At 42.2% G+C, this 12,657-nt stretch overlaps 1 protein-coding gene across 1 annotated transcript in view; it reads right to left on the bottom strand.

Moving 5' to 3' along the window:
* clrn1 (clarin 1) overlaps positions 1 to 12,266 on the bottom strand; it is a 42,933-nt gene extending 30,667 nt beyond the window's left edge. The window contains exon 1 of the mRNA XM_063044813.1: positions 11,888 to 12,266. Within this exon, the coding sequence (XP_062900883.1) occupies positions 11,888 to 12,140 (253 nt within the window). The 5' untranslated portion in view covers positions 12,141 to 12,266. The remainder of the gene's footprint in view (positions 1 to 11,887) is intronic.
* Between the last annotated feature and the right edge of the window lie 391 nt (positions 12,267 to 12,657).

The following is a 12,657-nucleotide window of genomic DNA, read 5'->3' as shown; positions in this document are numbered from 1 at the left end:
CCCCCATACACTTTCTTACCTATGTGGACACAGTATAATTTATGTGTGTACATCTAGTTGAAATGATTGTTTGTATCAATAGGTTAATGTAAACTGGAAAACGTTTCCTTAAAACTTCAGATTAACAGATAGACCCTTGAATGTATCATCAGTGATGTAAGCTGGGGTCAGCGAGTGTTTCGGGTCTTTTAACATCAGATGCTCTCGTCCCGGCGACCTAACCAGGGCTGATCAGGCCCTGGCTTGTGCCTCAGCAGCACTGGTCCATGGGTCACACCTCCTGATCCATTGCCACCCGGAGACTTGCTCAGCAGCCTCTCTGGTGGCCCTGATGGCTCTTTTATTTGCAGCCTCCATAATGACAAGGAGAGTCGGTTCTACACAGCGAGTAGCCAGCAAAACCTTTACACCCCACTTCTACAGGTTTGCATCGTGCCCTCCTCCCCTGTCTCTGGCATTGTTCTACCAACTCCTGGTATTTGGCTGTCTTACGTTAAAACACCTGCTCAATCTGGTCTTCTCAAGGAACTGTCAGTTCTAACTTGTTTCTATCTTAACTTTATGATAATATTTGCTTCCATTTCGTTTCCACAAATCTTCTGTGCTTTTTTTGTGTCATCGCTGCCTGAGCTGATAGGAGACCTGATGCTGAGGTAGGAAATCCTGCTTTGTCCTACTTTGTAACCCAAAGCATAAAGATTCCTCCCTGTAAGGGAGCTCTGCCGCATTGGAGAAGCCATCTTTCATTTGAGGTGCTTGCACTCTGGAATGGCTGTAAAAGATCCCCTGGCAGTCTCTAAGGAAGTACAGGGAGATTTCCCAAACTCCCCACTTGTACTGCTGCAGGATTTCAGCCCAATGCACCAACAATTCATTTTCCCACAACAGATGCTGCTCGACTCCAGCAGGTCATTTGTTGCTCTCCTACGCGGCGCCATGGCAGTGTAACCGTTGTGGGCATGGTACGTTGGCACCAGAAGCATAGTGACACTTGTGGTCTGCCCAGCGCAATCCTTGCTAATTTGACTTGATGAAAACAACGCATTTCACTTTCCATTTCAATGTACTTGTGACAAATAAAGCAAATCCTGGCTAGCATTTATTGCTCTGAAAAAAAAAATCAATAAAAGCAGATAAAAATTGATTGAAATACTCAGCAGGTCAGACAGCATTTCTAGAGTCAAACTGCATTAAACTTCAGGACGATGACCTTTTCACTAATGGCATGAATTTTGTTTCTCTCCACACAGATGTTGCTTGACTTGCTGATACTGTTGAATTTCAGATTTCCAAGATCTGCAGGATTGTTTTAGAATTTCTAATACAGAACGTGCCACTATCATGGCAATACACAGAAGACCATATGAGGGGTGATCTCATTGAAACCCATCGAACATTGAAAGGCCCAGAGAGAGAGTGGTTGTGGAGAGGATGTTTCTAATAGTGGAAGAGTCTAGGACCAAAGGGCACAGTCTCAGAATAGAGGGACCTTCAGTTAGAACAGAGATGAGGAGGAAATGCTTTATCTGAGGCTGGAGAATCTGTGTGTGTTGAAGGCAGCGACTATACGTCATTAGGAGTTTGAAAAGATTTGGTATGTCAATAAATGCACTCAAAAACTTCTATAGATGTACCATGGAGAGCATTCTGACAGGCTGCATCACTGTCTGGTATGGAGGGGGGTGGGGTGGCTACTGCACAGGATCCAAAAGATGCTGCAGAGGGTTGTAAATTTAGTCGGCTCCATCTTGGGTACTAGCCTACAAAGTACCCAGGATATCTTCAAGTGGCGGTGTCTCAGAAAGGCAGCGTCCATTATTAAGGATCTCTAGCACCCAGGGCATGCCCTTTTCTCACTGTTACCATCGGGTAGGAGATACAGAAGCCTGAAGACACACACTCAGCGATTCAGGAACTGCTTCTTCCCCTCTGCCATCTAATTTTTAAAAATATATATTATTTCTATTTCTTGCACGATTTTTAATCTATTCAATATACGTATACTGATTTACTTTATTTATCATTATTTTTTCTTCTTCTTCTATATTATGCATTGCATTGAACTGCTGCTGCTAAGTTAACAAATTTCATGACACATGCTGGTGATAATAAATCTGATTTTGATTCCGATTCTCAATTCATTGCCACAGATGGCTGTGGAGGCCAGTGGAGATTGATATTTTCTTGATTAGTCAGGGCATCAAAGGTTACAGGGAGAAGGCAGGGGAATGAGGTTGAGGGGATAATAAATCAGCCATGACGGAATGGGCTGAATAGTTTAATTCTGCTTCTATGTCTTATAAAACTTAGGAGGAGAATTTGGTCCAGAGTGTGGGCTGCCATTCCTCTTTAAATCTGCCCAATGACTTGATATACACTTACAATACAGGTCGTGGAAGCTTTCTGTGTCCAAATTGGCTGGCTCAAAAGGTTAGCGAGGCAACTGTGCTTCAAAACTCACAGACTGTAAATACCTTTGGGATGTTCTAGGAGGCATGCAAAAGCTGAAATCTAAATGCAAGTCTTTATTTTTAAACAAGCCCCATCTAAACTCATTAGTAGTAGGGACATTACCACGGTGATTTGTGAAATACCACACTTCATCTATTTGTATTGTCTCAGAGAAATCTGCTTGTCAAAAATCCAACTAAACCTCCCCATTAATTATTTTAATGAACTCAACCTTATTCACAAGTCATGTCAGTCTCACCGAATGCCATTATGCAGATGGTGAGTATCTGGGCTGTATTTCAATCTGCAAACGAACACACACTATGAATGGCAAATCAAACACAGCAATGGAGATTAAAGGAGGACAGGTCTAACTGTCGATCAAATGTACTGTGTTTTCTGCATGTCTGCAATAAAGATGTACTGTTTTTGAAACGGTTTATGTGAAATCAGTTTGAGAGAAATATTTTGAGAATCCAATGTGAACTAGCACTGTGTACAAACTGAGAATGTTAATAGATTACAGAACAAATAAGGGAGATTGCGATCTTCCCGTTCTTTATAAGTGAAACACCCGCAAGCTATCTAAAGTAAATACATGTAAATGTATAATAAATATCTTATTAACATATTATTAATGTTTGCTGCTGAAACTTTTCATCTTATGAATCCAATCTTTTGTAACAAAACCAGCTTTAGTTGAAACAATAACCGCAAAATCTTTCTATGCAGCCACGAGGGATTACAGATGAAGATAAAGGTTAGCTCTTGTTGTCATACGTACTTCGAATCATACAGTGAAATGCGTCATTTGCGCCAAATCAGATCGGTGAAGATTGTGCTGGGGGCAGCCCTGCAAGAGTTGCAACGCCTCCAGAATCAACATAGCATGCCCACAACTTACTAACCCTAACCCGTATGTCCTTGGAGTGTGGGAGGAAAGCAGAGCATCTGGAGGAAACCCATGCAGTCACAGGGGGCACATACAAACTCCTTACAGAGAATGGTAGGAATCGAACCCTGATCAGCTATTGCCGTAAAGCGATTGTGCTAACCACTACACTACCATGCCGCCCCTTATAGACAAGTTTTATGAGCAGTTACTGTGCGATAACAGCTCCGCATCTGCCCTCCGATGCATCTGTGACTAAATAGTGTAGATCGATGGACATTGATGGATGTTCAGAACTTGTTCCTCTGATGTTGCCAGCCCTGGGTTCCAGCTTAGAATGACAGCACAATGAAATATTAATTCTGGATTCTCTAATTCTGAATTAACATGCATGTATTACCTTAAAAAAATTGTCATTTTAAAGCGAGGAAATCATGTTTCCCAGTGTGAAATGTCTCTGCTGCAGAAGATGGGGGGGGGGGGGGAAGATGTACAACATTACATGTTAATCTGCTTTGCTTCATCTGCTTTTGAGATAAGATGATAGAGCCAATTTGGTATAAATTTCAATTGGTCTCAATTCAACATAAAAAAGATGTGTTAGAAGTGTTTCTAAATACCTGAGGTATTCTGTCGTGTTAGGTGGGAGAGTTACAAATGCCAGGGATGTCCATAATCTTGTTGGATGTTGTAATGGAAAATGGCATTATTTAGGAATAAAGGCAGCTTGATTTACTTGGCATTCTCTTGCCTCTAAGTTGGAGCATAAGACATTTTGTCCCGTGCAATACTTGAGTAATAAATATATACTGATGCAAAAGTGCAGGATTGGGGAGGAACAGCACTGTCACAGACTTTTTAAACATAGACCATTACAACACAGTACAGGTCTTTTGGCCCATAGTGTTGTGCTGACCTTCGAACATACTCTAAAATCAATCCAACATTTCCCTCCCCCATGGCCCTCCATTTTTAAATTACCTACATGCCTATCTAAGATTTTCTTAAATACCCTTAATGTACCTGACTTTACCATTACACCTGGCAGGGTGTTCCATGCATCCACTACTCCCTGTGTAAAGAAATTACTTCTGACTTCCCCCCATACTTTCCTCCAATCACCTTAAGGTATCCCCATGTACCCCACAGCCATTTCCATCCTGGGAAAAAGTTTTGGGCTGTCCGCTCTATCCATGCCTCTTATCATTTTAAACACCTCTATCAAGTCACTTTTCATCCTCCTTTGCTCCAAAGAGAAAGGCCCTCACTTGCTTGACCTATCCTCATAAGACATCAGAATCAGGTTTAATATAATTGGAAATATCACCCTCTAGTCTAAGCAGCATCTTGGTACCTTCTCTCAAGCTTCCACACCCTTCTTATATTGAGGTGACCAGAAATGGACTGGATATTCCAAATGTCTTCTAACCAGGTTTCAAACACACTTAGAATAAGAATTTAATTAAATCCAAGTCAAATCCATGGGTAACAATAATAAATAGTACTGCTTTTATATCTTCTATTGTTTCAAGTAGACCTCAGATTTCCTGGAAGTCACTGTGGGAAAAGATTTACTGTTCGTCATCGGTTGCTATTTCGGAGAGAGTCCGGTGTGTAAAATAAAGACTATTTTTTACTTAATTGACTATTATTCAAAGCCATCTGAAGAGCTAATGCAGTGCTATATACAATCAGCCACCAGCTTATTAGGTACACTTGTACATCTGGTTGTTAATGCAAATATCTATTCAGCCAATCATGTGGCAATGACTCAGTACATAAAAGCATGCAGACATGGTCAAGAGGTTCAGTTGTTGTTCAGAGCAAATATCCGAATGGGGAAGAAATGTGATCTAAGTAACTTTGGCTGTGGAATGATTGTTGGTGCCAGATGGGGTGCTTTGAGTATCTCAGAAAGTGCTGATCTCCTGGGATTTTCCACACACAACAGTCTCTCGACCAAGGGTTTCCGACCTGGTGTTCATAGACCCCTTGGTTAATGGCAGGGATTCATGGTATAAAAAAGGTTGAGAACCCCTGCTCTAGAGTTTACAGAGAATGGTGCGAGAAACAAAAAACATACAGTGTGTGTTAGTTCTGTGGGCAAAAACACCTTGTTAATGAGAGAGGTCACGGGGGAATGGCCAGACTGGTTCAAGCTGACAGGAAAGCAACAATAAAAACTAACCACGTTACAACAATGGTGTGCAAAAGAGCACATCACATTGAACCTTGTAGTGGATGGTCTACAGCAGCAGAAGGCCACACTGAGTTCCACTCCTATCAGCCTCGGCGAGCACAGGCTCCTCGAAACAGGACTGGTGAAGATTGGAAAGGTATTGCCTGGTCTGATGGATGTCATTTTCGAAACTGTGACATGCAGCTGGTATGGTCAGAATTTGGTGTAAACATGAATCTATGGATCCACCCTACCTTATGCCTTGTGCCGATAATTTATATTGGTGCTGGTGGTGTAATGCATGATACTATCAAGTGATCACGGACCAGAATCTCTAAGGAATGTTTCCATCACCTTGTAAAATCCAAGTCACAAAGAATTCAGGCTGTTTTGGGGGCAAAGGGGACCGAGTACTAGGAAGGGATACCAAATAAAGTTGCCACTGAGTGTAAATGCAATAGTATTATCATTTGAAAATCTCTTCTAGAAATGTATCTTTACAACTAAAGCTTATAAAAAGAGTCATTTTTTGGTTAAAATGTTTTATTCTTGATGTCTATGTTTCGTTCTGGATGAAATAATTCAAAACATTCAGTCTGCACTAGCTCAGAATGATTGGACTGATCAGGACTGCATACATGTGCCCTACATAACCCCCTGATTTCCTCTGGGACTGTAGTTAACCAATTCATAAATTTTGAGTGAAGTTTCTTGTTCATTGTAAACCATAGAGCTTACCCTAGGGATAAAACTGTGGGCTGTAAATTCTGCATCTCGTTTCTCTTACCCTTTATTGCCTGAAGCACTACATCACTCCAAAGGGAATAACTATCCCGGGTGATAGGAATTTTAATGACCCATGAACGTTTGCTTGGCATGTTCAATGCAATTCAAAAGCCCATTTGGCTGCTTCAATTCACGGAAATTTGTACTTTGTAAACCACCCCTTTCCTCAATTATTCTCCTAACTTAATGATGCAATATAGCAGCTGTCAATGGGACTTTAATTGAAAGCTGTTTTTATTCAAAGGAATTGTCCTTATTGATTGAGGAATTGCAAATTTGAATTGTTGAAGTAAGCACGTTAGGCAGCATCTCTGGAAAGGAATAAAGAGTTGACATTTCAGACCACGACCCTTCAACGGGACTGGAAAGGAAAGGAAAGGGATAGGAAGCCAGAATAAGGAGGTGGGGAAGGGGGAAGGAGGATAAGGTGGAAGGTGATTGGTGAGACCAGGTGAGCGGGAAGGTGGGTGGGTGGGGGAGGGGATGAAGTGAGAAGCTGGGGAGCGATAGGTGAAAAAGGTAAAGGGCGAGAGAAGAAGGAATCCGATAGGAGAGGCGTGTGGACCATGGATGCTGCCTGACCTGCTGAGTTTCTCCAGCATTTTCTCTGTGTGTAACACTGCATAAGTTCTTGTGGTTCTGCTAAAGTGAGTATACAGTTATATTCATATTCATAGAAATTAACAACACAGAAATGGTACCTTTTGGACAACCTCACCCATGTCGATTTTAATTCCTGTAAACACCAACCAAAAACAGAAGAGAAATTACGTCTGGATAAACTTGGGCTGTTTCCTTTGCAGTGCCAGAGGCTGAGGGGAGATGTGATAGAGGTTTATAAGACTATGAGAGGCACAGACAGAGTGGACAGTGTTTTCCCAGGATCAAAATGTCTACTACTACAGGGCATGCATTGCAGGCGAGAGGAGTAAGTTTTTTCACTCAGAGTCGTGGATGCCTGGAATGCGATGCCTGGTATGGTGGCAGAGGTAAATATATTCGAGACTTTAAGAGACTTTTGGATAGGCACATGAATGTGAGGACAGTGGAGGGATTTGGACTTTGTGTAGGTTGGAGGGATTAGTGTTTGGGTGTTTTTGATTTGTTTTTAAGCTACTTCGGCACAACATTGTGGGAGAACAAAGTGCCCATTCCTGTGCTGTACTGCTCTATGTTCTATCTTCTATATAGTGTAGATCCACGTGTGAATTCAGTTCCTGATGTTTGCTGGACATCTAATTGGTGCAATGGCTTTGTCTACAAAACAATCTGCTTGTAACTCAGTGCTGAGTTGCCAGCCAGGATTAGAAAGAGCACAGGAAGATAGGTCTGTGCACCATGTAGTCATACAATAGGGGAAACGGGTGCTACTGTAGTTGACGGAATCAGAGCATATTGTAGGTTCAGGAGATAGGGATGCAAATCCGAGCTGTTATGCTTTGTAACTTCAAAACATTAACCTAATTAAAAGGAAAAGATGGAGAATCCAAAATGTGAGTCTTAGTTTGTACCTTACTTTAAGCGTGGAGCACACATGTCACGTGGTAACGTGATAGTCATAGTCATACTTTATTGATCCCGGGGGAAATTGGTTTTCATTACAGTTGCACCATAAATAATAAATAGTAATAAAACCATAAATAGTTAAATAGTAATATGTAAATTATGCTAGGAAATAATTCCAGGACCAGCCTATTGGCTCAGGGTGTCCGACCCTCCAAGGGAGGAGTTGTAAAGTTTGATGGCCACAGGCAGGAATGACTTCCTATGACGCTCAGTGTTGCATCTCGGTGGAATGAGTCTCTGGCTGAATGTACTCCTGTGCCCAACCAGTACATTATGTAGTGGATGCGAGACATTGTCCAAGATGGCATGCAACTTAGACAGCATCCTCTTTTCAGACACCACCGTCAGAGAGTCCAGTAGATGACATGCAATTCATGTATTTTCACATATAACCCGTAACAAATTATTTAAATGAATAAGAATGATTATATAAGATTACACAAATATTACTGAACTATTAAGTACACAACATGGCAACCAGCATAAGTAAGTTATCCACAGCACAAGCTTATGGTCCCTTTACAATGGACCATGAAAAAGCTGTTTTTGTACAGAGGCATCATCTGTATTCTCATTAAGTTGAAACATAGAAAATCTACAGCACAGTACAGGCCCTGTGCCGAACATGTCCCTACCTTAGAACTACCTAGGCTTACCCATAGCCCTCTATTTTTCTAAGCTCCGTGTATCCATCCAGGAGTCTCTTAAAAGACCCTATTGTTTCTGCCTCCACCACCGCCGCCGGCAGCCCATTCCACACACTCACCACTCTCCGCAAAAAAACTTATCCCTGACATCTCCTCTGTACCTACTTCCAAGCACCTTAAAACTATGCCCTGTCATGCGAGCCATTTCAGCCCTGGGAAAAAGCCTCTGACTATCCACACGATCAATGCCTCTCATTAACTTGTACACCTCTATCAGGTCACCTCTCATCCTCCGTCGCTCCAAGGAGAAAAGGCTGAGTTCACTCAACCTATTCTCATAAGGAAGTCCGTGTGGGCAATAGAACTTGATTGGTGTTGAATGTTAGTCTTGGACACTATTTGTACAGTGACTCTATTACAATGATATTTTAATATGAATTGTCTCCTGTTGGGTTGACTTTACAGAAGAAGAACAGCATTCACACCACGGTTTTTACACGTGTGTGTGTGTGTGTGTATATATATATATATATATATATATAATGTTGACGTGTATGTGGGGAAGGGGATTGATTTGCTGTTGTTAACTTGTTTTGTCCTGTTGTTAGAGTCAGAGTCATAGAAACAGGCCCTTCGGCCCATCTAGTCTGCGCCAAACCATTTAAACTGCCTCGTCCCATCGACCTGCACCCAGACCATAGCCTTCCATACGCCACTCATCCAAGTACCTATCCAAAGCTCTCTTAAATGTTGAAATTGAAATCACATCCACCACTTGAGCTGACAGCTTGTTCCACACCGTCACCACCCCCTGAGTGAGGAAGTCTCCCCTCATGTTCCCCTGAAACATTTCATAGAAAACATAGAAACACAGAAATCTACAGCACACTACAGGGCCTTTCGCCCACAGTGTTGTGCCGATCATGTAGCCTGCTCCAGAAACTGCCCAGAATTTCCCTGCCGCACAGCCCTTTATTTTTCTAAGCTCTATGTACCAAAGAGTCTCTTAAAAGATCCTGTTGTATCCGCCTCCACCACCATCGCTGCCTATACGCTGGGAGAAGTCCAGCCAGATGATCGGACTTTCCAAAGTGTGGGTGTGAGTTGGCAGGTAAGCATTCTTGATGGTGGTGTAACAGAAGTCGAGTGTGTTGGCTCCTCTAGCTCCTCGGGTGATATGTTGGTGGTAGTTGTTCAGAGACTTCTTCAAGCCGGCCTGGTTGAAATCCCCCACACTGATAGGGAGGGCATCAGGGTACACTACTTAATCCTTGCTGGCTCCGGAGCTGAGCTCCTCAGTGCCTGCCTGACGTTGGCCTGAAGTGGAAAGTAAACTGCAACCAGGGTGACGGCAGAAAACTCCCCCAGCAGATAAAAATGACAGCATTTGACCGCTAGGTGTACCAGGTCAAGTGAGCAGGACTGAGACAGAATCACCACATCTGTGTACCACGATGAGTTGATTAAAAAGCATACACCGCCCCTTCTGCCTTTAAAAGACTGAGCTGTCCTGTCTTTACAGCGAATGGTGAAGCCATTGGGCTGCAGCTCTGTGTCCAAAATGGTGGGGATAGCCATGTTTCTGTAAAGCAAAGTACACAGCAGGACCTTTCCAGTCCTGGTGAAGAGTCTCGGTGTAAACTGCTGACTGTTTATCCCTCTCCATTGATGCTGCCTGACCTGCTGAGTCCCTCCAGCATTTTGTGTGTGTTGCTCTGAATTTCCAGCATCTGCAGACCCTCTTGTGTTTACGGTTCAACTCTAATCCAGTTTAAGGTCATGTGCACAAGGAGAGTGTACAAACGAAATAAAATTTGTAGCAGCATTCACAGACACAACACGTGGAATATAAATTACACTTACATTTGAAATGCAGTGAAGAGAGAAAAAAGGGTTGTGCACAATCAAGACATTAGTAAAAAAAGGACACAATCAGAGACAGGTCTATGACAGTGCAAGAGATGATGCATAGTGTTCCATTGTTTAGGTCGGATTAGGGTTGTTCTGGTTGGTTTAAGACCAGAATTCTACTGTAGGAGCAGAATTCGGCTATTTGACTGGTTAAGTCTATACTGGCTTTCGATCATAGCTCATAGCTGATTTATTTTCCCTCCCAACCCCATTCATCTGCCTTCTTCTCATAGCCTTTGACACCTTGACTAATTACAAACCGATCAACCTCCACTTTAAATGTATCCAAAAACTTGGCACATCTGTGGCAATCAATTCCACAGATTCACCACCCTCCGGCTAAAGAAATTCTTTCTCATTTCTGGAATAAAGAGATGTTCTTTTATTCTGAGGCTGCACCCTCTGGGCCTAGACTCCGTCACTATAGATCCTCTCCAGGTCCACTCTATCTCAGCCGTTCAACATACAAGAGGTCTCAATGAGATCTTCCTTCATTCTTTTTAAGCTAGTAATTAAATGCCTGACTAAATTAATTCCTTCTGACTCCACAAGGTCCATATCCCTCCATCCTCTGCACGTTTTTACACCCATTTAAGAGCCTCTTAATCACCTTTGATCCTTCCGCCTCCACTACCACGCCAGGCAGCCCATTCATGCATCCACCACGCTGTGTACAAAAAACTTCTCACATATCTCCTTTGAATTTATATCACCTTCACCTTGAATGCACACAATCTGTTTAAATGCCTAATTCCAGATCTTTTATATTGATCCCAAAATAAATCGTCCTGATGCATCATATTTTGCCTCTTGTGTCTGCATCCTTCTTGGAGAAAGATATTCCGAGACTGATCATTGCACTTAGTATCTTAAATTTTAATCAAAATTCCTTATCTCTATCTAACGAGAGTTGAGTATTTTTAATATTTTCAGAATCAAGTTTAATATTTCTGGCATATATCGTAAAATTAGTTGTTTTTCGTTAGCACTAGAGTGCAACACATCATAATTTTAAAAACTACAAATTACAATAAGTGTATGTTCTTTATCACATTTTGCCATTTATTGCTATGTATTTATGTTTGCATTTGCACAGTTTGCTGTCTTCTGCACTCTGGTTGATCTTTCATTGATCTTGTTATAGTTACTATTCTATAGATTTGCTGAGTATGCCCGCAGGAAAATGAATCTCAGGGCTGGAAATGGTGACATCGTATATACTCTGCTGGTATAATTTACTTTGAACTAATTTATATATAAGAATGGGAATTGCAGTGCTTTTCCCCATTGAAAACTGCAGAAATATTTTCTCTAAATATCGACATGAAAAGATCCACAGGTTTTCTTTTTTTGTGATATATATGTATTAAAGCACTTCTGCGGTAAGACAATTGTCAAAAAAGATAAAGGATGGAATTTGCGCCGGACAGGGCGATCGCTACCGTATATACTCACAGGTGATTTGAAAGCTTCTTCCGCCGAGACCACATTGTCGGAGCCTCTGGCCGTGGAAAATGCCGTAGTGGATGGCCCCGATGAATTTGTGCAGTTCTGCTCCCGAGGCATTGACCAGTTGCACCCCGGTCCTGCACAACAAGGAGCCTTCGACCCAGAAGTGAGTCCCAAGCGCCACGAGTGCCGTCACGGCAGAAGCAAAGCTCAACAGAGCCCCTCCGCAGAAAATCACCCTCTTTTGTCTGTTGGCCATCCTTCCCCTCGTTTGAAAACTTCCCAACTTGCTGTCTCGCACTAAACCGCGACTTCGAGTCCCCTTCTGTCACTGGAAGCACATTTTTGACAAACAGTATTTCCAGGGAGAGAGGATGGTTAACCAATTAAACGCTCCTGATGAATAGAGCAAAACTATGCCTGTGGCTGGATAAAGGCTTCCAAAACCAGTTGCAGTCGCTAATTGCCCACAAGATATTGCGAACGGTCACAGGGGAACAACAAAAGGGTTTCAGATTTCATCGAGAAACCTCTCTCGTGTAACGTGATAATGTCTCTTCAGTCCTGCCCCCTGCCTGTCCTAGTTCGTTTTTAATGTGATTGGACCAATGACCCGGAATAAAGAGCTTTCCTCATTCTTACTGGAGTCCTTCTGAATTCACTCTATATCCTGCAAAGAGGGAGACCCGGGTTGCAAGAGTTGCTTGTTTAAAAAAAATGTCTTATTTAGAATCTTATTTCCAAAATAGATCAGTACTATCGCTTCTACAGTCGTT

The sequence above is a fragment of the Mobula hypostoma genome, chromosome 4 (assembly GCF_963921235.1).
Source record: "Mobula hypostoma chromosome 4, sMobHyp1.1, whole genome shotgun sequence".
NCBI lineage: Eukaryota > Metazoa > Chordata > Chondrichthyes > Myliobatiformes > Myliobatidae > Mobula > Mobula hypostoma.
The sequence above is the reverse complement of the archived record's forward strand: the minus strand, read 5'-3'. Positions and strand labels throughout refer to the sequence as shown.